General features: G+C 43.3%; 7 protein-coding genes across 9 annotated transcripts in view; 5 read left to right on the top strand and 2 right to left on the bottom strand.

Annotated features, from left to right (window-relative positions):
- Positions 1 to 13571, top strand: part of fra (neogenin protein frazzled) — a 38477-nt gene extending 24906 nt beyond the window's left edge. Inside the window, exons 2-10 of one of the 3 annotated variants that reach the window (XM_020949811.2) lie at positions 5864 to 7066; positions 8275 to 8485; positions 8887 to 9169; positions 9229 to 9438; positions 9500 to 10830; positions 10900 to 11147; positions 11210 to 11390; positions 12096 to 12232; positions 12295 to 13571. In XM_020949811.2, the coding sequence (XP_020805470.2) occupies positions 5864 to 7066; positions 8275 to 8485; positions 8887 to 9169; positions 9229 to 9438; positions 9500 to 10830; positions 10900 to 11147; positions 11210 to 11390; positions 12096 to 12232; positions 12295 to 12524 (4034 nt within the window). In that variant the 3' untranslated portion in view covers positions 12525 to 13571. Of the gene's footprint in view, positions 1 to 5863; positions 7067 to 7803; positions 8486 to 8886; positions 9170 to 9228; positions 9439 to 9499; positions 10831 to 10899; positions 11148 to 11209; positions 11391 to 12095; positions 12233 to 12294 lie in introns of all 3 variants that reach the window. The other 2 variants (XM_020949804.2, XM_020949799.2) reach the window with 2 other exon arrangements.
- LOC110181930 (uncharacterized) lies at positions 11410 to 12063 on the top strand. The gene has a single exon (XM_020949869.2). It carries the CDS (start codon positions 11573 to 11575, stop codon positions 12017 to 12019), a length of 447 nt encoding a protein of 148 aa, XP_020805528.1. The 5' UTR covers positions 11410 to 11572; the 3' UTR covers positions 12020 to 12063.
- Positions 12479 to 14399, bottom strand: LOC110181445 (uncharacterized). Its single transcript, XM_020949190.2, has 3 exons — positions 14058 to 14399; positions 13829 to 13996; positions 12479 to 13766 (listed from the first exon to the last, which is right to left on the bottom strand). The coding sequence occupies exons 1-3, from the start codon at positions 14292 to 14294 to the stop codon at positions 13614 to 13616; spliced, it is 558 nt and encodes a 185-aa protein (XP_020804849.1). The 5' UTR covers positions 14295 to 14399; the 3' UTR covers positions 12479 to 13613.
- Positions 14400 to 15863: 1464 nt separating this feature from the next.
- Cyp301a1 (Probable cytochrome P450 301a1, mitochondrial) lies at positions 15864 to 18884 on the top strand. Its single transcript, XM_020949834.2, has 7 exons — positions 15864 to 16357; positions 16981 to 17131; positions 17307 to 17419; positions 17475 to 17668; positions 17730 to 17931; positions 17999 to 18164; positions 18229 to 18884. Exons 1-7 carry the CDS (start codon positions 16071 to 16073, stop codon positions 18796 to 18798), a joined length of 1683 nt encoding a protein of 560 aa, XP_020805493.1. The 5' UTR covers positions 15864 to 16070; the 3' UTR covers positions 18799 to 18884.
- Positions 18873 to 19993, bottom strand: Ak6 (adenylate kinase isoenzyme 6). The gene is made up of 4 exons (XM_020949858.2): positions 19855 to 19993; positions 19498 to 19799; positions 19282 to 19433; positions 18873 to 19227 (listed from the first exon to the last, which is right to left on the bottom strand). The coding sequence occupies exons 2-4, from the start codon at positions 19538 to 19540 to the stop codon at positions 18898 to 18900; spliced, it is 525 nt and encodes a 174-aa protein (XP_020805517.1). The 5' UTR covers positions 19541 to 19799; positions 19855 to 19993; the 3' UTR covers positions 18873 to 18897.
- An 87-nt stretch (positions 19994 to 20080) lies between these two features.
- Positions 20081 to 21543, top strand: stil (stand still). Its single transcript, XM_020949846.2, has 4 exons — positions 20081 to 20275; positions 20343 to 20609; positions 20811 to 20894; positions 21055 to 21543. The coding sequence occupies exons 1-4, from the start codon at positions 20081 to 20083 to the stop codon at positions 21460 to 21462; spliced, it is 954 nt and encodes a 317-aa protein (XP_020805505.1). The 3' UTR covers positions 21463 to 21543.
- Positions 21544 to 21602: 59 nt separating this feature from the next.
- Positions 21603 to 24800, top strand: ClC-b (chloride channel protein 7). Its single transcript, XM_020949823.2, has 9 exons — positions 21603 to 21957; positions 22076 to 22180; positions 22256 to 22457; positions 22511 to 23482; positions 23539 to 23708; positions 23768 to 24154; positions 24221 to 24379; positions 24459 to 24542; positions 24604 to 24800. The coding sequence occupies exons 1-9, from the start codon at positions 21709 to 21711 to the stop codon at positions 24724 to 24726; spliced, it is 2451 nt and encodes an 816-aa protein (XP_020805482.2). The 5' UTR covers positions 21603 to 21708; the 3' UTR covers positions 24727 to 24800.
- The last annotated feature ends 29 nt before the right edge of the window (positions 24801 to 24829 follow it).

Genomic DNA, 24829 nt, shown 5'->3' with positions numbered 1-24829 from the left:
AACCTAATAAAAACTAACATAGTAATGGTTTTGGAATTAAAATTACTGCTTTTTTGGCTTAGTTATGATCAATCGAAATTTGGTCGTCAATACAAATTTCAACCTTTCGAACTTAACTTCTTCCTGGTCTTCATTAAAATCGAAACCCAACTTTGCAGGGTATCTTCTGGTTCATACCCTCCCCCACTTGTTATCCTTTTTCCCATCTCGTTTCGCCTGCTCCTTGCCTCGCCGCGTCATTCGGGATACACGTACACCCGAATTTGGCTTATTGGCACATTTAACCCTTAGTTTGCGAGCTGTGCATAAATTTGGCCAGCGATAAGGCGACCAGGCAGGCAGAAGGCGTCCGACCGGGCCGAGCATCGTTTCTGGTCTCGGCCTGCCCAATTTAACCTTAAAAGGTGCTACCATTAGCTGCCTCTAATGGCCTCTCCTCTTCTCTCCTATCCTCGTTGCTCCTTGTGATCGTGGCTCAAAGATATGCGAATTTTTGTGGCTTTTTGTTTTGGCCACTTTTTGTCTCTTAAAAATATTTGCTGTTGCCTCGAAAAATCGCCTGACTGGCAAATGGAAATTTCTGCCTAATTGTGCGCGTCTCTTGCGTGCCACGAGGGGGGTACAGACTCCTTTTAGGGAGTTTTCTCTTTTTGGCCATATGCTAATTTGATTGGCTTCACTGCACAGACTCTGACTTTTGATTGGAAATTATGCGAGTATGGGAAAATGTAGAAAAACATGCGTACGATTTTCCCAGGCAATGCGAAAGGAAAACAAAACAGAAGCAGTTGAGTCCAGTTGAGCCAGTTTTTAAATAAGATGCCTAGGGGACATAAATAAATTTCTTAAATTATGATTGATTTGGTAAAAAATGAAATATTGTAAAAATAAAACAAGGCAGAAGCAAACTTTGGGAAGACTTAAAATTGATTTTAGTAGGAACTTGAAAGATTTAGGATGTTCCTATCGACTACTTGCTTTTTGGCCTTGATATATCACCGAAAATACCTAAAATAAGTAAATTTTAAGGACTTTACATCTATAACATACTTTAATATGTTAATTTTTTTTGGCAGATCAACGGTTTTCAAATGTCATATCTAAGCCAAAAATGCAACAATTTTAATTCGGAAAACATTTTTGTGTTAGTTTTTATTAGTATAACAACTCTGCATATTCAGTTTTTAAATTTAAAAAATTTAAACTTGTGTCAATTTTTTAAAGTTTTAACGATGTAACCCCTTATAAAATTTTTAAAATCTGAACATTTTTGAAAAAAATAAATTTTTCCCAGACATTGCTAGATTGATTCGGCTGTTGATTCTGATCAAGAATATAGGGTCATGAATATAGGGTCGGAAATGACTCCTTTTCTTATGAATCAAGTTATAATATCCTATTAGGGTATACACGATTTGTTTAAAAATATGTAAAAAATCAAACAATTACTGGCAGAAAATATTTAAAATGTAATATTTATTGTTTGTTTAATTTAAAGTCAATAACAATAGACTATAGATTTTATACTTCCTTCTACAACATTAGTTTTAAATACTTATAAATAATATATATATTTTTGAGTGTACCATTTTGTATTTTTCACCTCGTCTGTCTTGTCATGTGTTTCTTTGGCAGACATTTTTCAGTAGACCAATGTTTACAAAGTCTTTTCCTTTGGACTGCTAATTTTTTATCGACCAACAAACTGCAATTTGCATATAGCAAATGCGAGGAGTTGTTTGCCTGTATTTTTTCGATTTTTCATTTTTGGAGAAGGAGCTGGAGAAACTGTCGCCATTTAAGCCTGCTCCTCCTTTGGGCTTTTATCGTCTGCAAATGAAAAATCGTAAAATATGCAAATTCATTGGAATATCATAAATATTCATGTTGGCCAGAGCTAAATGGAGTCTCTCCCTCGATTTTGGATCACTTTTGACTCGCAACAAAGTGCATCAAATTCATGTTTTTTTCTTCTTGTTGCTGTTTTGTTATATTTTTATTTTGTTCATTTTTTGTTTGCTGTTAATCTTATGTAAATGCCTGCTGCGTGACTGGTCGAGTTGATTTTTTGTAGGTCCGCTACAACAATTAAACTCAATTAAGGCATTTTCCCCCATTTCTCCTTCTCGCTTCTTTATCCACTTTTTTTAAAAGTGGAATTTCTAGGAAAACGAACGCACAAATCTGACTAAATTATAATTGTTTAATTTGATTCAATGAACGCGTCGAGCGTAATTACGGGAAATGGCAAACTCAATTGGAAAACAAAATTTGTACAAAATGTTTACTCAATTAAAGCGAATCAACTCGTTTTCCGTTGAGCTTTTAAAGAAACTTTAAATTTGTGTTATTTTTATGAACATTTTTTATTTTCCCCGCCAACAAAAAGGGTATGAAAAAAACGTCAATATTGCTTGGGGTTTGAGGGAAGCAATGCAAATAATGTAAAAAGGGTTTTTGTTTTGTTTCTGGTTCCTGGTTTTCTGTGTTTTCTTGCTGAAGCAGACAAAGGCCAACCCAACAATTTTATAAAATGTATAAAAAAAAGGGACCATTTTCATTCAGGAAAAGTCTCGACAACCGCGCTTCAGTTGCAGCTGAAAATATTCCTTAAAATCCTTGTGCAATGCCTACACTCTAGAGGCTTGCCTGTATTTAATGGCAGACGAATTTGCATGCACCAAGGATTGCATTTGCATAAAAGTCCAAGGAAAAATTTGTAATTGCCATGCACTTTTGGCAGGTCAGGGGGAAAATTGTAGAAGCTAGAAACGCATTTTTGTGACTAGGAAATATAAGATATATACAGCTTACTACGTGAAGACGAACCTTTAAAATCCTAGTAGTTTGCAATTGAGTTATAGGATCGTATAATCAATTTTTCAAAACTAAGATTACAAGAATCTCTTTATATGAATCAGTATTTATCAATATTTTTAAATGGGAATTTTTTAGACAAATCAAAGTTTAAAAAACTCAAAACTAAGCCAAAAATTAATACATTTTAGCTTTCCCATTTTAGTTTTTATTATGTTAATAAATGTGCATATAAAATTTAAGGTTTTAAAAAATTAAACTTTTTGTCAAATTTTGACAATTTTAACAATGTAACCCCTTATAAAAATTTCAAAATTTTGAAAAAATTAAAATTTGGCCTGACATAGCTAGATTGATTCGGCTGTTGATGCTGATCAAGAATATATATGATTTATAGGGTCGGAAATGACTCCTTAACATCGTTTCAAGCTTTTGATTAAACTAAAGTCCTGATTTCAATCAAAAAGGGAGTAGATCAGATTCCAGGTGCGCAAATAATATTGCATTTAATTAAATTAAAACCAAAAGAATGATTTCAATTTAATTGCGCTTTCATGAAGCCAGAAAACAGAAAACACAAATTAATATCTCTGGGCTGCAATTAGCGTTTTAATGAAATGCCACATCAAATCAACTCTCTTTTTTTGTATATAATTGGTTCAATTTATTAATTATACATTATGGATTTTTAACATACGAATGCGTGGGTGTGTTTGCTTGAGTGTGGAATTTCCCCATTTCCCCGCCTCCAAGTCATAATTAAAACTGAACGATTGATAACCAGAGATGCAGCACTAAAAACCAAATGTGAAAGAAGAAAATAAAATCAATTGACACAATTTTTGGTGGAAGCCAGCCGGATGATAACCTCTTTCCCATTGGCGGACTTTCGAAATTGTATCTGGTATCTGTCTGGGTCTGTCCCTCCCTTTCTCTATTTATCTCGGCTGCCAAAGAAGCGAACAATAAAAATCAATTCGGGCAATAAAGTTTTTAATTGGATTCAGCTCCCTGCTGCTGCCTGGCCGTAAAATAAAAACACGCTGGATTGTAACAAGATGTCTCCATTCGATTTAGAGCCGAAATATTGCCAGAAATGCTCTCCTGCATAATTATTTAATATTCCAAAAAAGTGTTTGAAATAAACTGCAACCCCGATTGGAGAGTATAATGCGGGTCTCTGTCCTGAAATTGAGCTGTTTATATAAATTAAAAGGGGGTTAAAAATGCAGGTAGCTATTGAAATGAAACTGCAGCTGCCTGAAAAGCGAATTCATCTGAATCAAGATTTCTTTCAGTTGAGTTCACCTTGAAAACGGGTCAACAAATGTCCATCAAACGACAGCTGACAGTTGAGGGTTCTTCGAAAGGGTTATATATAAAGAGTATATAGTAAATTATATGGATCAATTACGCTTGTCTTTATGCAGGCATGTCTGTCTTAACAGCTCCTAAAAGCTGAGCATAAAACACAGGTACTTCTCTTCAAAAGGATGAGGAAATGTTTTTCATTAAATGAAATGTGGAAAAAGAGTTGAGCGGGTTCTTGCTCCACCCAGATCAAAACCAAGACCAAGACCCCCGAAAAGCAATAACCATAAAAGCCACACGTCGAGACTCAAATGCTCGAATAAAAATTGAAATATAAGGCGCACACTCACTCAGTTACACTCGGGAGTGGAACCTACCCAGGTCCAGTGGGTAGTTTTCCCCCTAATAGAGTTGGGTCGGGTTAATATAGCTAAGGCCAAACTGCACACGGTTCGCATAACTCTGGTTAAACTTTGAAGCGAGACGGAGGCGAAAACAAAGCGAATAAATTGCAGGCATACTTGTACTTATCCACGAGCCTGACCAGAAATTCAGGCCAGGAGCAGAGGGTGAGTTCATGTCCGGTCAGTGGGCACAAAATGTGGTCCTGCAGGAAATGGAAATGAGAGCTAGCAGGTGCAGTCAGGGGATCTCTGCATTCTGGCAGCTTTCCCCAATTGAATTGAAATGAAATGTGATGTGTAATTCATGATGCCAAAGTCATTTGCACAGCTGGATAAATCTCGTAAATTAAGTCTTCATTCGAGCAGCATCCCCGGGAATCACTTAACCCAAAGGCTGTCTTTAAATCCTCGCTGGTTTTTCCGGCCTTTCTTGAAGCCTAATTAAGGCTGTGCTCCTATTTTATACATAATTTATGCTGCAAGTGATGAGCTGATGATTTGTTTGTATTTAAAACACAGTGATGAACAATTAAATAGCTACAAAATAGCAGCCTAAATAGGGTTAATTTTCATTAATATTTAATATATTTTGTAGTAGCTATAAAGATCTCTCAATATCTGCTTGATAAAATACCCTTAAAGCCACCTAAAAGATGAGAGCACCAGTTTGTTTTTACAAATCTTTAGTAAACTTTGCTACCGTTTAGACTAAGATATATATTTTCAGAAATCACAAAATAGCTTTTATTAAACCAAAAGTGCCACACCCTCTTTTAGGTGGTGGAATAGGTTTTACCCATTGAAACATTATCCCCTCACATCATCTCCTTCCTTTGAGGATACAACGAGTTCCTTGCGATACTCGATTTTTCTTTTTAAGGCATGTTGGGTTATTCATTGGCAGGCATCTCCATCCACTCCATCTCGTCCAACACCCAACACCCCCGCCGAGTCGGGGCCAAAGTGGAAATGCAAATATTTGCGTGCCTCCGGCAACCCCTTTTACTTTCCAGCCTCCTGCTCCTGCTCCTCCGGCTGCTGCATTCCGGCCGAGAGGGAGTTGGCCTTTGTAGCTTCAATTATTCAGGCATGTTTACAAGTTGACAGATTGCAGAAGCTGCCGGTTGCTTCTCGAGTGGAGGCACACGCCGGTAAACTGGGGGGGTTAACTTGAGCGTAAGCCTCATTTCAGGCCAAGAATACACCTAGAAAATGGCAAAGGAATGGTTTTATAATAGGAAATCCTGCTACTTTATATATTTATATAAAAGGATGTAAGATTTTTCTCGCAGTTTATTAATTCTACCCTCCCTCGCTCTGTGCTGTTTCAGCTCTCTCGTTCACCTTGGAGCCGCAGGATGCCGTGGTGCCCGAGGGCCACTCAGTGCTGCTGCAGTGCTCGGGCACAGCCTCCCTGGGACGTGGATCCAAGGGGAAGGCCAGCCCGCCCACTCCCGTGACTATACGCTGGCGAGGACCCGATGGACAGGACCTGGTCATAGTGGGTGACACATTGCGAACGCAGCTAAAGAATGGATCGCTGTACATCAGCTCTGTGGAGGAGAATCGCGGATTGACGGGTGCCTATCAGTGTCTGCTAAGTGCCGAGGGCGTGGGCAGTGTGCTCAGTCGTCCGGCTCTGGTGGCCATTGCCCGACAGCCGGATTTGAACCAGGATTTCCTGGAGACCTACCTACTGCCCGGACAGACGGCCTACTTCCGCTGCATGGTGGGTGAATCCACATGGCAGACGGGTGTCAAGCACACGGTGCAATGGTTCAAGGATGACCTACCGCTGCCACTGGACAAGCTGCGCATGGTAGTCCTGCCCAACGGAGCTCTGGAGATTGATGAGGTGAATGCATCGGATCGGGGCTCCTACCAGTGCAACGTCACCTCCGGCAGCCTGTCCCGGCTGAGCAGCAAAACCAATCTGAATATCAAGAAGGGCACCGAGCCGGGAGCGGAGAATGCCGCGGCACCCTCGTTCCTCGTGGGACCTTCGCCTAAAACTGTGCGCGAGGGCGACACTGTCACCCTGGACTGTGTGGCCAATGGAGTGCCCAAACCGCAGATCAAATGGCTACGCAATGGCGTCGACTTGGATCTCAATGATCTGGATTCACGCTTCTCCATCATCGGAACTGGCTCCCTGCAAATCTCCAGTGCCGAGGACATTGATTCAGGGAACTATCAGTGCCGGGCTAGCAACACAGTGGACTCTTTGGATGCCCAGGCCACAGTGCAGGTCCAGGAGCCGCCCAAGTTCATCAAGGCGCCCAAGGACACCACCGCCCATGAGAAGGACGAGCCGGAATTGAAGTGTGACATCTGGGGCAAGCCCAAGCCCACCATAAAGTGGCTGAAGAACGGAGATCTCATCACGCCCAATGACTACATGCAACTGGTGGATGGTCACAACCTAAAGATCCTTGGCCTGCTGAACTCCGATGCGGGAATGTTCCAGTGTGTGGGCACCAATGCCGCCGGCAGTGTCCATGCTGCAGCTCGTCTGCGGGTGGTGCCGCAAGGAGGTGAGTGGAATCCCTGAAACCTGAACTACCTTCTAGTGCGTAGTCCGTAGCTCTCTTGGTGTCCAGTACGTGTCCAGCTTCTGCAATTGGCTCCGCTCTCTCTCTCTCCCTTTGGCTCTCTAAAGCCTCTCTGTAAAATGAACCCCACGAAATTTAATGGCTATCTATAAAAATATATAAACCTGATTCCCTAGACTTCACTTCACTTGTACAAAAAATCCCTTCATTTATTATCCTGCTTTTGTAATATAACATTTCTTTATATGTGTCTATGTGTGTATTTTGTTGTGTATATATTTATGTATTATATATAAATTATATTAATCAAGTTAATTTATTGCCAATTATGGGAATCTCTTTTGTGGCTAAAGCAAAACTATGTTTAATATGATTCTTTCATGTGCCATGTGCCAGGCGTAAAATGTATTAATTTCAATAACAATTACAATATCTTTATTATTACCTACATAATAAAAGCGCTGCAATAAACCATATGTATTATTCAGTAACTAATTAAAAGTCACTGAGCCACAAAAGAATTTGCCATAAATTAATCCAATTAATGCCAAGATTAATCCTTATGGCATACATTTTATTAATTTCGAATATTATTTATTAACTTTATTGTTTATTATCCTTTGTTCCTTCTTTTTTCCTTTATCCCTGCCTCATTTCCATACGACATCACCACCCACCCACCACACATTCTCCTCATCCGACGCATCCCACTCCCAAAGTGAAAATCAAAAAACGCAAAAATCAAGGCCAATCCACCAAATCCCTTCAGACCTTTGACAATCCCACCAATCCCAAGCGACGCAAACCATTTAATTCTGGTGAGCAGCTGCGAACCAAGTCCGGTGGCAGTCTCCGCTTCTCCCACGAGGACGATGACGACGACCTGGACAATGACGATGTCGACGATGACTCCAGTACGACTCGGATAAGGTTGCAACCGCTTAACGATCGACGGTTTGAGATCATGAATGCGGCCAGTGCTCTGAGGAAGGAGAGTGTCCAGAGTTACGAGGACGATGACGACAATGACGATAACTATGACGATGACGATCCTGCGGCCAATGCTGCTGCCCAGGCGGCGTATAAGAAGGGCGAGGATCCACAGAAAATACTGGCCAACTGGCAGGAGAGCGAGAATAAGAAATCCCAAAAGCAGCAGCAGCAAAAAAAATCCTTCCCTGCTTCCCCAGATTCCCCCGAACAGGATTCAAGTGCGACAAGTTCCGGTGCCGGTAAACCCCTAAGCAGTGGACTCCAGGCCAGGCTACCCAGCCAGCCGCGGGATCTCGTTGCCCAGATAGTGAAGCCACGGTTTGTGACCCTCAGCTGGGTGGAACCCCTCCAAAATGCCGGCGAAGTGGTCTACTACACGGTCTTCTACAAGATGAACAACAGCGAGAGGTGAGTGAAATCGGGTGTAATATTCCCATGCGCATCATTAACCCGGCAATTAGCAGAGATTAAACCTATTTGCGTAGTTTGGCAATCGCCTTCATCTCGTCAGCCAAGCGGAAATAATTTCGCATTCAATTCAATCGGAATGTCCGCCTGTCTGGCTGGCATCCTGTGGTTGCTTCCTGACCACCAATTACTCAAGAAACTCAATTTTCAGCAAAGCTAAATGTCCTCTGGTATGAAAGGAAGTCAGTCAATGGATAGACTTTTAAAAGCATTTATGATTTGTTGAGTTAACGGAGTTACAGATTTTATAGCTTGTCAAAAGGTTTTTTCTATGGTGTCCTAGCATTAACTTGGTATAAGAAAAGAATTGTATTAATATAACTATTAACACTCATTTCCAGAGAGCAAAAAATGGTCACAAAGTCGCATGATGATCAGCAAGTCAACATTCAGTCTCTATTGCCGGGCAGAACCTACCAGTTTCGAGTGGTGGCCAATACCAATTTCGGTAGCGGCGAATCCTCTGCTCCACTGGAGGTCAGTACCCAGCCGGAGGTGAATATTGCAGGGCCACCGCGTAACTTTGAAGGCTATGCCCTCAGTCACAAGGAGATCCATGTGCGCTGGGAGGAGCCAGCAGTGACCAATGGAGAGATACTCAAGTATCGCGTTTACTATTCAGAGGTGAGATTCAAATAACTTTATATCTTTTAAACATACTAAAAGTTAATCCTTACTTACAGAATGATAGCGGCGCTGACTTGTATCATGATAGCACCACCATGTCTGCTTTGCTCACAGAACTGCGTCCGCACACGGACTATGTGATCTCGGTGGTGCCCTTTAATCGGAACGGCATGGGAGATCCTTCCTCAGAGATTCGAGTGAAAACGTTCTCTTCCACGCCATCCGAGCCGCCCAATAATGTCACCCTAGAAGTAACCAGCTCAAGCGTAAGTATACATATATACAAAAATATTAAAAACAAAAGCTAATAGATATTACCTTTTCCAGTCCATTACGGTTCATTGGGAGCCACCGGCAGAGGAGGATCGAAATGGTCAAATAACTGGCTACAAGATTCGCTATCGCAAGTACAAGGACGCACCCCAGGTGAAGAGTACGCCGGCAAATATTCGTTATTTCGAGTTGAGCAACCTGGATCGCAATGCCGAGTATCAGGTTAAGATTGCGGCCATGACGGTCAACGGTTCGGGTCCATTTACGGAATGGCATCGTGCCAATACATTGGAAAACGATCTCGACGAGACCCAAGTGCCGGGCAAACCGATATGGATTAACATTCACCCCGGAGCCGATAACATAGCACTGCACTGGGGTCCCCCACAGCAGCCGGAGATTAAGATACGGAACTATGTGCTGGGCTGGGGTCGCGGCATTCCCGATGAGAACACCATCGAACTGAAGGAAACGGAACGCTATCACATTCTCAAGAATCTGGAGCCTAATATGGAGTATGTGGTTTCGCTGCGGGCGAGGAACGTTAAAGGAGACGGTGTGCCCATCTACGATAACATAAAGACACGCGACGAGGAACCTGTGGATGCACCCACACCGCTGGAGGTGCCCGTAGGCCTGCGCGCCATAACCATGTCCAGCTCCTCCATTGTGGTCTACTGGATCGACACGATGCTGAATAAGAACCAGCATGTGACGGACAATCGTCACTATACGGTTAGCTATGGCATCACAGGATCCAGTCGATATCGCTACCACAACACCACCGATCTCAATTGCATGATTAACGATCTGCGGCCCAACACGCAGTATGAGTTTGCTGTGAAGGTGGTGAAGGGTCGACGAGAGTCGTCTTGGTCCATGTCCGTGCTGAATCAAACGTATCAGAATGTACCGGTCACGCCGCCTCGAGAGGTCACGGTACGCTTGGACGAGCAAAATCCACCCACAGTCATCATCCAGTGGATGCCGCCGAAGCACACAGTGGGTCAGATCACTGGATACAACATCTACTACACCACAGACACCACGAAGCGAGATCGTGACTGGTCCATTGAGGCGTTTGCTGGCGAAGAGACCTCGCTGATGCTGCCCAACCTGAAGCCCTACACCACTTACTACTTTAAGGTTCAGGCACGGACGACTAAGGGCAACAATAATGCTCCTTTCTCGGCACTGGTGTCCTACACCACCAGTGCGGCGGTCATTATGCAGGAGGCGGACACCATAGCCAAGGGAATTGACAACGAGAAGCTACTGTACATCATAGTTGGAGCCACTGCCGTGGTGCTAGTGGTGGTTCTCTTGGGCATTCTGCTGCTATGCCGCCGTAAGCCGCAATCTTCGCCCGAGCATACCAAGAAGAGGTGAGATTACAAAGCTTAGCCTATGATTTATTCCTATTTATTAATGTTTGTGTTTTCCTTGGTTTTTAGTTACCAAAAGAACAATGTGGGAGTACCGAAGCCCCCAGATCTCTGGATACATCATGACCAAATGGAGTTGAAAAACATTGACAAGGGTTTGCACACCGTGACGCCAGTTTGCAGCGATGGAGCTTCAAGCAGTGGTGCCCTTACCCTGCCACGCTCAGTGGTTCACAGCGAATACGAGGTGGAGACACCAGTTCCACCCCATGTGACCAATTCGCTGGACAAGCGTTCCTACGTGCCGGGATATATGAGTGAGTAGCAGGAGCAGCCTAGGCAGTCCAGTAACTAAACCTTTTACGTACATCATTAACAGCCACCTCGATGAATGGAACAATGGAGCGACCACAATATCCGCGCACTCAGTACAGCCATCAGAACCGATCCCACATGACCATGGAGGCGGGCCTGTCCCAGCAGAGCCTCACCCAGCCGCAGAGCAGTTCTATGGCCCAGACGCCCGAGCACCCCTACGGCGGCTACGATGCCAACTTCTGGTGAGTTTAGTGGGCGGTGCTTTCATTAGGCTTTCAATATTTAGCTTTCCGACAGTTTAGTGCTAGACATTCAACAAAATTCCCAAAAAAAAAGTCCCCCTCGATTTTATTCCCCGTTTTATTTTTTGTTCTCTTTTGGCAAACCGAAAGCTGCTGCTAAACAGCAAGACTTTGAAAGTAGAATGTGTTCGAGGACGCGTTGGGGGCGGATCGATCCCAGTATCCAGGTTACTTTGGTGAATGGGACGACGGGAAAGGTGATCAGGCTAAACAGGACAACGCTGCCGCGACGGGTGGAAAGACAGCTGCTGCTCATGGCCTCGACGTCGCCGTTCCTCAACTTCATAAACAAGTTCCGCCTGGACGAGATACTGATTAACCATCATTACAAGGGCGTCTACAGCATGCGTACCGCGGCCACCGTTACCGAACTGGCGGCCTACACGTGGAACGCCATGTCCGTTGGCGATCGCCAGCCATATGTCCGGCTGGCCCGGAAGGCGCAGCAGATACAGCAGGCGCGGCAGCTGCACTTTCTAGGCACCTGTAGCCGGCCAGTGATAAAGCGGGGTTCCCTCTGTCCCATTGTTGTTCAAAGCAGTCTCGGCGAAATGTTGGCCCTTGTCTAGGAGCATTTTGAAAAGTCTTTTAATAAATCTATTCTCCTTTCTAATTGCGGGCATTGTTTTTGATTTTGTTTTCTAGCAATGCGGGCAATGGAGCAGCTGGTGGCAATGGCTGTGTATCCACCATCGAGAGTGCCAAGCGTGGGCATCCGCTGAAGAGTTTCAGTGTGCCGGGACCACCGCCCACAGGCGGAGCAACGCCCATTAATAAACACAGTGAGTAGACTATAAAAAGTTTACATTGATGTCACTTACTAAACTCGATGACTTATCCATAGCTCCTGCAGTCACAATACGTCCACAAAACCAATCGCCCTACAAGAAACCATCGTTCTCGGCAGCCACACCGAATCGCTTGCAAAGCGGCGGCTCGGTGGCCCACTCAACCGATGAGATTCAAAGACTGGCCCCCAGCACATCCACCGAGGAGCTCAACCAGGAGATGGCCAATCTGGAGGGGTTGATGAAGGATCTAAGCGCTATTACGGCGAACGAATTCGAGTGTTAACCGGCAGGCAGAAAGCCGGGCTGGCTGAAAGTATTAGTCATCGTCAAACAATGGATGTTACTTGTTTTTTAGTTTCTGTTTTTATATTGAGTTAACTCGAATTTGTGAACCGCATTAACCGCAACCGACTTGAATTGAGTTAAGTTACCTTACCCTACCCTGCACTCGGTAGGAGGTCCATTTAGTTTTTAGTTAATCAAATGTGCGATATATTAATGTAAATACGAACGAAGCCGCCATATACTTTTTGTAAGTCTAGATACCCACATTCAACCTATAAATATAGCACCTAAGCCTAGTTAATTATCGGATAAGGAATGGAGAGTGTAAAAACGAGGAAATAGAACAGATTAGACATCAGAGGAAGAGGAGGAGCCTTCTGTCTCTGAGCTGCCACACAAGACATTTCATACTTACCACACACTTGCATCAACATCTTAATTTCGTAGTCTAAGTCTATCATACATATGCCATTCTATATACATATGCGAACAGCAACTAAGCTAAGTTTCATACTAGTAAAGACCCTAAGAACGTACTTCTACTGCTACTTACTATATAATCCCCACAAACAATCAAAAAACAATTCAATCTAGACTTGCGCCTCTTAAAGTGTTCTTTCCTCTGTTTGTTTTTAAACCCTCACACGCATGACTTGGATACGTGCCATTCAAATACAAGCCCCACGCAATTACTTAAGCCATAAAGTCAAGTTGTAGACTGTAAGCCAGCAAAGCATTTACGATTTAAACTAAATACTATTGATTAATGCCACAAATGAAAACTTTTTTAAAAGATTTTGATGTGTTCAAAATGTTGATTGCCAAGAAAGTTTACTAATTTTATTTGTTGAGCGTTCCATGGCTCTCTGTATTCAACAATGCTTTGCACAATAATGTCATTAAACTCAGCAACAAATTTAAAAATAAAACAAGTGCAAAGGGAAATGCATATGAAAATTGTGTCATTTTTAATGTGTACCGAACGTAAAATTTTGTAATCAAAAGTGAAATTTGCTAAATATATAAAGAATATGTGAAAAGAAAATCTGTTAGGTTAATTTTACATTTTTGAATATTTTTCAGACTGCTAAAGTTCCTCGCGCTCAAAAAAGCAGCTAACCTGAACCCTCCAGATCTTGTCGGTGGCAAAACGCAGTTCTACCTTGTAGTTACCCTGCGGCAGGGGCAGGTTTTTCAGGAATTCATCATCAAACTCCAAATTATCCAAAATTATATCGTGCTGTATAAACAAGGAAGAATTCTGATAAACATATCTTAAATTTATGGTATTTTTATACTTACATCGTAGGGGCAAGTGTGATTTAAATTGGATTTAGTCATAATTGCATTGATGACGAGTCCTTGGAAAGATAAGACTTTGGAGTTCCCCATAAGCTGGCAGAAATCGGTACTGACATTATACAAAAATGGTCGAAATCCATTGTACCGACGATATATGCTCCAATTAATCTGAAAATAAGATTAATTATTTATTGAAGATAATATTAAAGAAGAATAGGTCGATGCTCACCCAACAATTGTCGATCGGCAGTTGTAAGAGTTTCAAATACATTTCGGCACCCGTTCGTCCTCTTCCAAGTAAATTGAGCTTACACTTGGTGAAAACGGCAAAGGATTCGTTAAAGGATATGCACTGCATGTTGGTGAATCTGGACCTGGAGCGACGACCGTCGCCTATCCTTAATTCGCCGCTTAACAAGATAACTACGGCTATTAAAAGCCATCTCTCGGACACAAGTGCTACCATCTCTGTCTAGTGACTAACTGATTGGCTAAACGATGACTGACATTTAAAATAAATTAGCGGCGAACCATTAGCCGAAGTTAGGTTGATGTTTGCGTTGGGTTAATAACCTTAATTACAAACTAGGTGTAATAACAAACAGGAAATATATTGATACATATAATAATTGATTAATATCTGTTATGATGAGGGACAACAAAAGGGTTACATTTTAATATCATTTTCTCGATATTCATTTATACACAAAAAAATAAATAAATCTATTAGTCGAGGGTGTACCTTATGGAGCCCGAGATGCCTTTATCTGCCTGTTGCATCCACTCTCGGTTGAAACGAATAAACTTAACTTGGAATATAAACATAACGGCAATTCAAACTATATTTTTAAAAATAAAACAAAATAATTCAACGCAAAAATATACTTTAACTAAATGTAATCCAGATCGTCATCTGTATGGGGTTATCTTGCCACCAATTTAGTGAATTTTTCTTAAGGAGAAACATCATTGCATATTCTTTTATTCGATCTAGGAATTCCTTCGGATTTCCGAATCCGTCGAACTCCAGGCACCATCCCCGGATAATGTTGGATGGCCGTTCTGCCATTTGCTGTCTACATTTAAGACCGGGAATTTTGAATTACTGTGTTTGAGTTAAAAGCTCTGCGGTGGCCTATCGATATTCGATAGATTAGTCAATCGATTAAGTTTTGCAAAATCGGACCCATTGCTGGAATAGATGGTGCGCTTTTTAAAAAGGGATTGTCTCCTGTGATATTACATTATGTACTATTTAATTCGAATTTAAACCAATATAATAATAATTATTTTAAACATAACTTTTGAAAAACCATAAGTCAACAAATCGTTATTTTCTGTTTTGGATATTATTTCCATTTCTATTATTTCATTAGGTAATAAATCTGCATATGGGAATAAAAATTATGGTTCTATTTTACAAATTTAAATACTCAAATAGTTAAACAAAAAATTGAAATAGGGTTCAAGTAAAAGATTTGAAACCGATATTTATTGATATTTAATATGATACATTTTTAACAAATCAAAGTTTTAAAAAACCACAACTATGTCATAAACCCATTAATTTCAATTCAAAAAGCTGTTCTGTGTTAGTTTTTATTATCTTGATAAAACTGCAAAAAAGAATTTAACATTTTTTTTAATTTCATTTTTTTTTTATTTTATTGATGTAATCCCTTTTAAAATTTTGAAAAATTGGTCAAGTTATTGAACATCATTTTATATTTAACGGATTACGATTTAATGGCGAATAGGAATATACAAGAATTTTGGCTATACGTTGATTTTTTGACATTTTTTGCCCTCAAGAAGAACGAAATATTTGCATTCTTTTAATCTGTACCTTAATCAATAAGACTTAAAACATATCTTCACCAGAAATATCTCACGAAGTTTATTCAGTACCAAAAACGGAATATTAAAGAGCACGTAAAAGCACTTTGAAAACAACAGAGAGCCACAGCAGAGCGGGAACTTTATTATATCGGACTGCAGCCAAGCAGCTTGTTTGGATCGGTGGAGCTGGGGGGCCTGCCAGTGTAGTTTGTGCCAGCGTTCGGTGTGGAGCTCGATTGCTGTTCCCGCTGGAATCCACTTTCGGTGCCTCGCGACTGTGTGTGCGTTAAGTCAACGTCACAGCTCTAGACAATTGGAAATCGAGGCATAAAACTAGTGAAATCTGATTTGAATTTAAATTACCAAGCCTTTGTTGTTGCTGACTCTCGCGCACGGCCCCAAAATGAACAAACTTCCCATGCAGGCCTGGCGTTTTACAGCCGTCACCTCGGGTCAGAATCTGCGACGAAGTGTGTCCAAGATCGGTGGGTCAACCAGCAGCAGCATCTTGCCACACGAAAAGCGTCGCGAAAGCTCCACGGGCGTAGCCACCTGTCCACACCTGGCGGATCAAGAGGAAAGCGAACCCAATGCCTCCCGCATACACTCAACGGCCGAGTGGCAGAATGCCCTGCCCTACAGTCAGATACCAGGACCGAAGCCCATACCCATCCTGGGCAACACCTGGAGGTACACGAACGCACACTCAATGGCTTCTATAAAAAACGAAATCGAAAGACTCAAGACACAAACTCGCTTTCTCTCATGAAGCGAATTGCAATGGCAGTGTGCAGGCCACACTCTCCGTCTCACTTGACCCAATTAGGAAGAGTCTTCAGCTCTTGTTTGACAATTATTGAATTAGCGACGATGATGATGATGTTGGTATTTATGACCGCTTATTGGCTTAGGCTTTGTGTGCAAAAATAAAACACGCACTCTTCACAGAAAACAAGTTTTTTCTCCATTTACCCCTCCCTAGTTGAGTATGCTAAGTAAATATTTACGAGCATCTCGAATAGCAGAGATTCTCTAACGATTCTGGTTAAATGTGCGTGTGGGATTCCGGCAATTTACACCTGCATAATTCTCTCCCCTCAACCTGTGGGGGGCAGCACGTCATCTGCTTGATTAGCGTTCAATTAGCAGCGTATTCAAGGTCATCATAGTAATGTGTGAAATTTGGCTGCACGCTGACGAATTTTGCTCACAAATCGCTATTTGCTCGCCTTTGGCGGAAAGTCAATGCATCTTTCAGTGTCACAGAGCCATCTTAGTTTAACCTTGATTAATCCGCACTTTGTCCTCCTTAGACTGATGCCAATAATTGGTCAATACACCATCTCGGATGTGGCCAACATATCGTCGCTGCTGCACGAGCGTTACGGCAGAATTGTGCGTTTTGGAGGCCTCATTGGAAGGCCCGATCTATTGTTCATCTACGATGCCGACGAAATTGAAAAGGTAAGCTTAAGCGGCGGCACCTTAGCACCGTCGGTAGCTGGGACTTTCCGCTTGACCAACGAACCACGAAGGCACCAAAGCACTACGTCAATTTCTGGCACTGTACAAATTACCCGGCACTTTTCAGTAGCTTGGTTTAAAGCCAGTAATTTGATGAATTTTCAATCATTTTCAGTGCTACCGAAGCGAGGGACCCACCCCCTTTCGGCCCTCGATGCCTAGCCTGGTCAAGTACAAGAGCGTAGTGCGCAAGGACTTTTTCGGAGAGCTCGGAGGAGTGGTTGGAGTGTGGGTATAGGTCTTAGCTAAGCAGTGCCATTTAGTAAACATATTCCTCCTTTAGCCACGGCGAGCCCTGGCGTCAGTTCCGTTCACGTGTCCAGAAACCAGTTCTGCAGCTATCCACCATTAGACGCTATCTCCAGCCCCTGGAAGTAATCACCGAGGACTTTCTGGTGCGCTGTGAACAACTGTTGGATGAAAACGAAGAGCTGCCCGAGGATTTCGATAATGAGATTCACAAATGGTCCCTAGAATGTGAGTAAATATTTAAAATATTTTTCACTTTTACTAATACTTATCTATATTTAATGATCAGGCATTGGTCGCGTGGCTCTGGACACTCGTTTGGGGTGCCTGGAATCGAATCTCAAACCTGACTCGGAGCCCCAGCAGATTATCGATGCGGCCAAGTATGCCCTGCGCAATGTCGCCACCTTGGAGCTAAAGGCTCCCTACTGGCGATACTTCCCCACTCCACTGTGGACGCGCTACGTGAAGAACATGAACTTCTTTGTGGGGTAAATACATTTAATTAGTAAATATATACTTATATACAATGGGAATAATTCCGTCGTTATCATACAGAGTCTGTATGAAATACATACAGAGTGCCACCGAAAGACTCAAGACCCAGGATCCCAGCCTGCGTGCTGGAGAACCCTCGCTGGTGGAGAAGGTGATTCTCTCGGAGAAGGACGAGAAAATAGCCACCATTATGGCTCTTGATTTGATTCTAGTCGGCATAGATACTGTAAGTTTAAACAAATCTATATTGTTACGAGACAAAAATAAGAAAAGAAAATACTGCCTTTCAGATATCTATGGCTGTGTGCTCGATGCTCTATCAACTGGCCACACGCCCCGAGGAACAGCAAAAGGTGCACGAGGAGCTGAAGCGTCTGCTGCCGGATGCCAACACACCACTGACCATTCCTCTCCTCGATCAAATGCACCACCTGAAGGCCTTCATCAAGGAGGTCTTCCGCATGTACAGCACAGTGATTGGGAACGGGCGCACCTTGATGGAGGACAGCGTGATCTGTGGCTATCAGGTGCCCAAGGGCGTCCAGGCCGTATTCCCTACCATTGTTACTGGCAATATGGAGGAGTATGTTACAGATGCAGCCACCTTCCGGCCAGAGAGGTGGTTGAAGCCCCAACACGGCGGAGTGCCCGGCAAACTGCACCCGTTCGCCTCGCTACCCTACGGCTATGGAGCCCGGATGTGCCTGGGTCGTCGGTTCGCCGATCTGGAAATGCAGATACTGCTGGCTAAGTTGCTACGCAACTACAAGCTGGAATACAATCACAAGCCTTTGGATTACGCCGTAACCTTCATGTATGCGCCTGATGGACCACTTCGATTCAAGATGACGAGAATTTAGCTTTAGGTTTACATACATTTTTTACACCTCCTAGTTTGTTGTAAATAAAATAGTAATAAAAATATAAAGCAAGATTTTACCTTCTATTTTACAGCGCCTTTATTTACGTTTATACATTCTGTACCAATTCTTCACGGTCTTCAGGCAATTGTCGGCATCCGCCTTTGTTTCATTGCAGAGCTTGAAGACCTTATCTTCTTTATAGGAATCATAAGCCTCTTCCAGAATAGTTGCAAAGATTTCACACTCAATGTTCGATTTCAGCTTCTTTTCGTTGTATTGGCGAACTTTGAGGCGATCGAACAGCGTTGTGTTGGGGCAAGTGACCACGAAAACGGCTTCGAACCAGCGCTCTGGGAAAAAATCGCAGCCGTGGTACTCCAAAATATTGCCCCCCTTCGCCATAATGGGTTCCAGGTGATCCAATAGCTTAATATTTGAACATTTATAGTATTTGTTGATGGGTGAGAGTGGGGGGCTCACCTTATCCTCATCAAGAATGGGACAGTCGTACTCAGCGTCGTATTCCTCCACAAAATCATTATCTTTGGCGATTTTCGAGCAGTCCAGCCATTTGAATTTTAGTTGTTCAGCCAGGCGTTCGCAAAGGTAGGATTTGCCAACTCCAGGTGTGCCTAATATTTAACAAATTCATCAACAAACTGAAGAACCACTTGCGGCTATTATATACATACATACCTGTTATTAATATATTTGGCTCTGCATCTGGTGACTGTTCCATGTTGCTTTTCTGATGTATTACTAGCAACCTAGGCGTCCGAATTATGCAAATATTTGATTGCAGTTGTTAAATCGTCAAGTGCACGTGCAAAAAGAATTGTTTATGTTCACGAGGAGCTGCCGCATTTCGTGTCTGCCCTGCCAAGCTGCCAACTCGTGTCAGTGGAGGTCAGGTCTGCCAACCTGGTCGAGATCTTATTTCCATGTATTCTGCTTCCATGGCGCAAAAAGCTAAGAAATTTTAAATGCTTGCTTGAATTCTAAAAAACAAAATTAATAATAAGGCGAAAAATAAATAATTTATTATATTAGCACCTTTCGGATGCAACCACTTCGAATAAGGTTAGCATGACCGACGTCTTTTTTGTCTCCCATCCAACTATCTTCGTTTCGACAAGTACCGTTGCTTTTTCCTTATTCTCTCTTTCCGTCCGTCCTTGCGCCGACAACTTACGAACAGAATTGTATCTCTTCCTCTGCTTCTGCCCCTGTTCTTTTCGTTCGCTAATCTCCGAAAGTGCAGTCGACTTTTTGAAGAAAAATGTCAGCGAACGGGTCCGATGCGAACAAGGAGGAGGAAAAGCGCCAGCATGTGCCGTACATTCTCAACGGGGAGCTCTACCGCATCGAAAATCAGGTGGGGGATAACGTCACGGTTAAGTGCTGCTACTGTCCGCCGGATCGGATTTATCGCGGCAGCGTACGTTCCACCGGGAATTTTCACATGCACATCAAGGTAGGCTATACAACCATTTGAGAGATTGCTCTGGTTTTCTCATTATTTTTCGTGTTTCCTTGAGCAGCGGCGGCACAGTTCCCTCCTCGGAAAATTACATGAAATGAAGGTTGCTGCTCTGGAGGAGCGCCGTGATCGCATCATGAAGAACCGACGTTGCGTCAAGGAGCGAAAGAAGACCACAACACCGCCACCGAGCATGGCTGCGCAGACCCCGCCGCAGTTGCAAGAGCTTGCGTCCCCGGCGGGCGTAGGAACTGGGACCCACGAGCTGAAAATCAAAACCGTGTTTCAGCGCCACAAGCAGGAGCAACAGGGCGCAGCCACCAGATCGGTAAGCGTGGGAGTGGGACAGGAGATAACCACCTTGCAGGTACCGTTAGAACAGCGCCACAGTATCTTCTTGCATTTCGAAGAAATATAGCTCAATGAAGGAGAACTTTTTTTATGCAGTTGTTCGTGTATTTGTGCTTTGACACATTCGTATACATATGTATGTACCTGTGTGTTTGAATGTATATTTATCTCTTTCTAGTCCGGAGATTCGACTTCAGATATCAGCGACATAGCGAATTCACCGAATATTGCTGCCAACAGTACTGGTTTTTTGCGTCAGGATGTGAGTTGATAAAATAAGAAAAGGGCACTAAAATAAGAACAAAAATACTTAATTTTTAATTTATGACTTGTTAAAATTTTCATTGGAAAAGTTCATTTTATATTTATAGCAAATTCTTTGAAAATCAGTATATTTTTAAGAATACCAAAATTATTTTCAGCGCTCTAATACGTCTGTGGCTGCCAATTCCATTTCTACACCAACTGTCCCTATTTTGACCCCAATCAAGCCAGAGGGCCCAAGTGTGTCCTCCTCATTTCCGGTAGAGCAACCCGTGGCCATTGATCTGCGCCGGGCTCCATCCCTACAGAGCGGGAGCAGCTCGCTATCCTCACTGGAGGACAGTTCCATGGAGTACACAACCACCGAGGCCGTCACCCAATCGTTGTCCCTGACCCATTTCATGGGGCAACCACAGCAGGATCTCCTGCAGAGCCTGAATCGCACAATGGCCGTGATCGGGCAGGAGCTGCACTGCCGCAACCGAATCGAGCACAATCGCTTGCTGCTGGAGGCGGCCAAGTTCAAGTATCTCAACCCGAACTTTCACTTTGAACCCACTCTATAGAGTAGGTGGCGGTGCTAAATCTAAATACTACGACTCCTTTGTGCCTTTTCTTAGAAATAAAGTGGCCTAAAACCAGTTAAATGCATTCGTTAATTTTCATTTTTGAAAATCGGCGACCAAAAGCTGAAGACGCTGGCCACACTCTTGACAATTTTGCGCTGACCACGGATGGTCACACTCTAATTGGCTTTGTTCTCTTTTTATTTTGTTGTTTTCGCCCATGTTTCGTCAATATTGTTTAGAATAATGGACGATAAGAGGACATTAATTCGCTTGGACGAGGAAACTAGCGGGGATGAAGATCCGGCCGTGCCCAAAAGTATACCGAGAGCTGGGCCCAAGCCCATCGAAACTTTCGGCGAAACCCGCAGCGAAGAGATGCCCTCAACTAGCTCCTCAAGCGGAGCAGCGCATATTTCGGGGAATCACCAAAATGAGCCGGAAAACGATCTGCCGCCTTTATTAGGAAACAATGATCAGCCTCCCCCAGTTAATGTAAGTTTAAGAGTAGGTTTAACCACCAATGACTCATCACCATTTGTGTTGTACCAGTGCAGCTTATCTGTAGACGGCTAAGTACTTATATTAGTAATTAAATTTAATTGCCTTTTAGACAATAAATGGAAGCGCAGGCAGTGCAAGGAACCACATCAATGATTCCGAGCCTATTTTTCATCTGAGGTCCCGGACTGCAGCAGCTTCCACACCCAATTACGAGGTATGTATTAGTGGGCGGCAGCGGAATGGATTAGTGACTGATCAGAGGGCTTATCTTGAACTCCTCCGTTCACAGAGCTTGGACTATGAAGTGTGCGAGAACACGCTGTTTCAAGACGAGCAGCGCAGGCGGCTGAGGGAACCTTTCTCTCTACGCAAAGACATCATCCGTTGGATAATCTTCATCCAAATTGGCATTATCACGGCCCTTATAGCCTGCACCATAGATATTATCATTGAAGAGCTTTCGGAACTAAAGTACAACTTCCTCAAAGAGTGTAAGCACTGCACCTAAAATACATTTTGTTTTGTAACTAATTCTTAATTTCAGCTGTTGCCGACAACGTTCCACTTAGTGATGCCACCGGTCGCGATCTGGTGATTCCCTTCCTGTACTGGATCTTGTTGAGCATCCTACCAGTAGCCTTTGGAGCTGCCATGGTGACCTACATTGAGCCCATAACCGCCGGCAGTGGTATTCCGCAGGTGAAGAGCTACCTAAACGGTGTTAAAATTCCACGAATTGTTCGCATTAAAACGCTGGCGGTGAAGGCCATCGGCGTGATAACATCCGTGGTGGGTGGATTGGCCGGCGGAAAGGAGGGTCCGATGATTCATGCTGGTGCCGTGGTGGCTGCTGGCATCTCGCAGGGCAAGAGCACCACTTTCGTAAAGGATTTCCGTGTGTTTAAGGCCTTTCGCGATGATCACGAGAAGCGCGACTTTGTCCTGGGAGGAGGAGCTGCCGGAGTTTCAGCCGCCTTCGGAGCCCCCATCGGAGGCATGCTTTTTTCGCTGGAAGAGGCGGCCAGCTTCTGGAACCAGAATCTCATTTGGCGCACCCTGGTGGCCTCCATTATCAGTGTGTTCACTCTGAATATTGTTCTGTCGGCATATCACGGCCTAAACGATTTTACATTCACGGGTCTCTTCAATTTGGGCAAGTTCGATCAGCCACTAAAGTTCGACTACTTTGAGCTACCGATCTTCATGATTCTGGGTGTGACCGGAGGGTTGCTTGGTGCCGCCTGGAACTCGCTAAATACCAAGATTAATAACTTTAGGAAACGCTTCATTCCCTGGAAGTTTGCCAAGGTAATCGAAGCTGTTGTTGTGGCCATGTTGGGCGTAACACTGGCTTGTTTGATGATTTACTTCATCAATGATTGCCGGCCACTGGGCAATGATCCCACCATACATCCCGTTCAGCTTTTTTGCGAGGATAATGAGTATAACGCTGTGGCTGCCCTGTGGTTTCAAACGCCGGAAGCAACGGTTCGATCGCTGTTCCACGATCCTCCAGGTGAGTGATAGGAAAAAGATTTAATGCATCTATTAAAATCTCCTAATTTATTTCAGGATCCCACAAAATCCTCACTTTGGCCATGTTCACTCTTGTGTACTATGTTTTATCGTGTGCCACCTTTGGCCTCAATGTCTCCTTGGGCGTATTCATTCCCACTGCTCTTGTTGGAGCAGCCTGGGGTCGTCTTTTGGCAATGGTTACATTCTACCTATTCCCGGAGGCGGTATGTGTGGAAGCTCTGTATTATTATCTGAGAAAATAACAACTTAGTATGCATTTCAGGAATTCCTGCATCCTGGTAAATATGCTTTGATCGGAGCAGCGGCCAATTTGGGCGGAGTTCTCCGCATGACCATCAGCTTGTCGGTTATCCTGATGGAAACAACCGGCATCGAAAGTTCCTTCTTCTTTCCGCTCATCATAGCACTGATCACCGCCAAGTGGGTCGGTGACTACTTCAACGAGGGCATCTACGACACCCAAATCCAAGTGAATCATGTACCCATGCTGCCTTGGGAGCCGCTGCCCCAGTACATGGGTCTGACAGCCAAAGAAATCATGAGCGGTCCTGTTGTTTGCATCAAGCTTCGTGATAGCGCCCACTACATATACAAGGTGCTGAAGAAATGCGACCACAATGGCTTCCCCGTTGTGGATAATGTGATCGGCGTGAGTATATATAGGAAATGTTATATTATTAATTAAATTAATTTGATATATTTACCTTTTAAATAGGATCGTCGGTCGGAGGGACGCGTCTGTGGCATTATCTTGCGTTCTCAGTTAATTGTCATCTTGTTAAAATCGTTGTACGTGGAAAACAAGCGATTCTGGCTGCCGGAAACATCTATACAGACCTTCAGAGATGTATATCCAAGATATCCATCAATTAAGGTAATTAGTCAGGATGGGTTAAAGGAGACTTTCGCTTTGTTCCGATATTAAAATCAATTTGTTAATCGTCTTCTCTCAGAGCGTTCGCAAGCTGGACGATAAAATCAACTACACTGTAGACCTGGCCATGTTCATGAACCCATCACCAGTACGCGTCAATCCGGTTAGTCATTGTGAAGCCATTACAAATATTTATAAAATCTAATCACCATTTGTATTTCCAGCACGACTCGGTGCCCAGGATTTTCCAGATATTCCGCGCCTTGGGTCTGCGTCACTTGCTGGTCATCAACAATGAAAATCGGATCGCAGGGATAATAACACGAAGAGACTTCATCTACAAGTGACTTTCATGCATAGAATGCAGTTAAGAAAAAGTATATCGAATGTCAAGTAAATAAATATTTTCTATATCTTTGTATGTGCTGTCCCACGTTAAGTTCACTCACA

The sequence above is a fragment of the Drosophila serrata genome, unplaced genomic scaffold, assembly GCF_035046125.1.
Source record: "Drosophila serrata isolate PLE 108 unplaced genomic scaffold, ASM3504612v1 contig_184, whole genome shotgun sequence".
Taxonomy (NCBI): domain Eukaryota; kingdom Metazoa; phylum Arthropoda; class Insecta; order Diptera; family Drosophilidae; genus Drosophila; species Drosophila serrata.
Note: the sequence above shows the minus strand (reverse complement) of the source record. Positions and strands in the feature narration are given on the sequence as shown.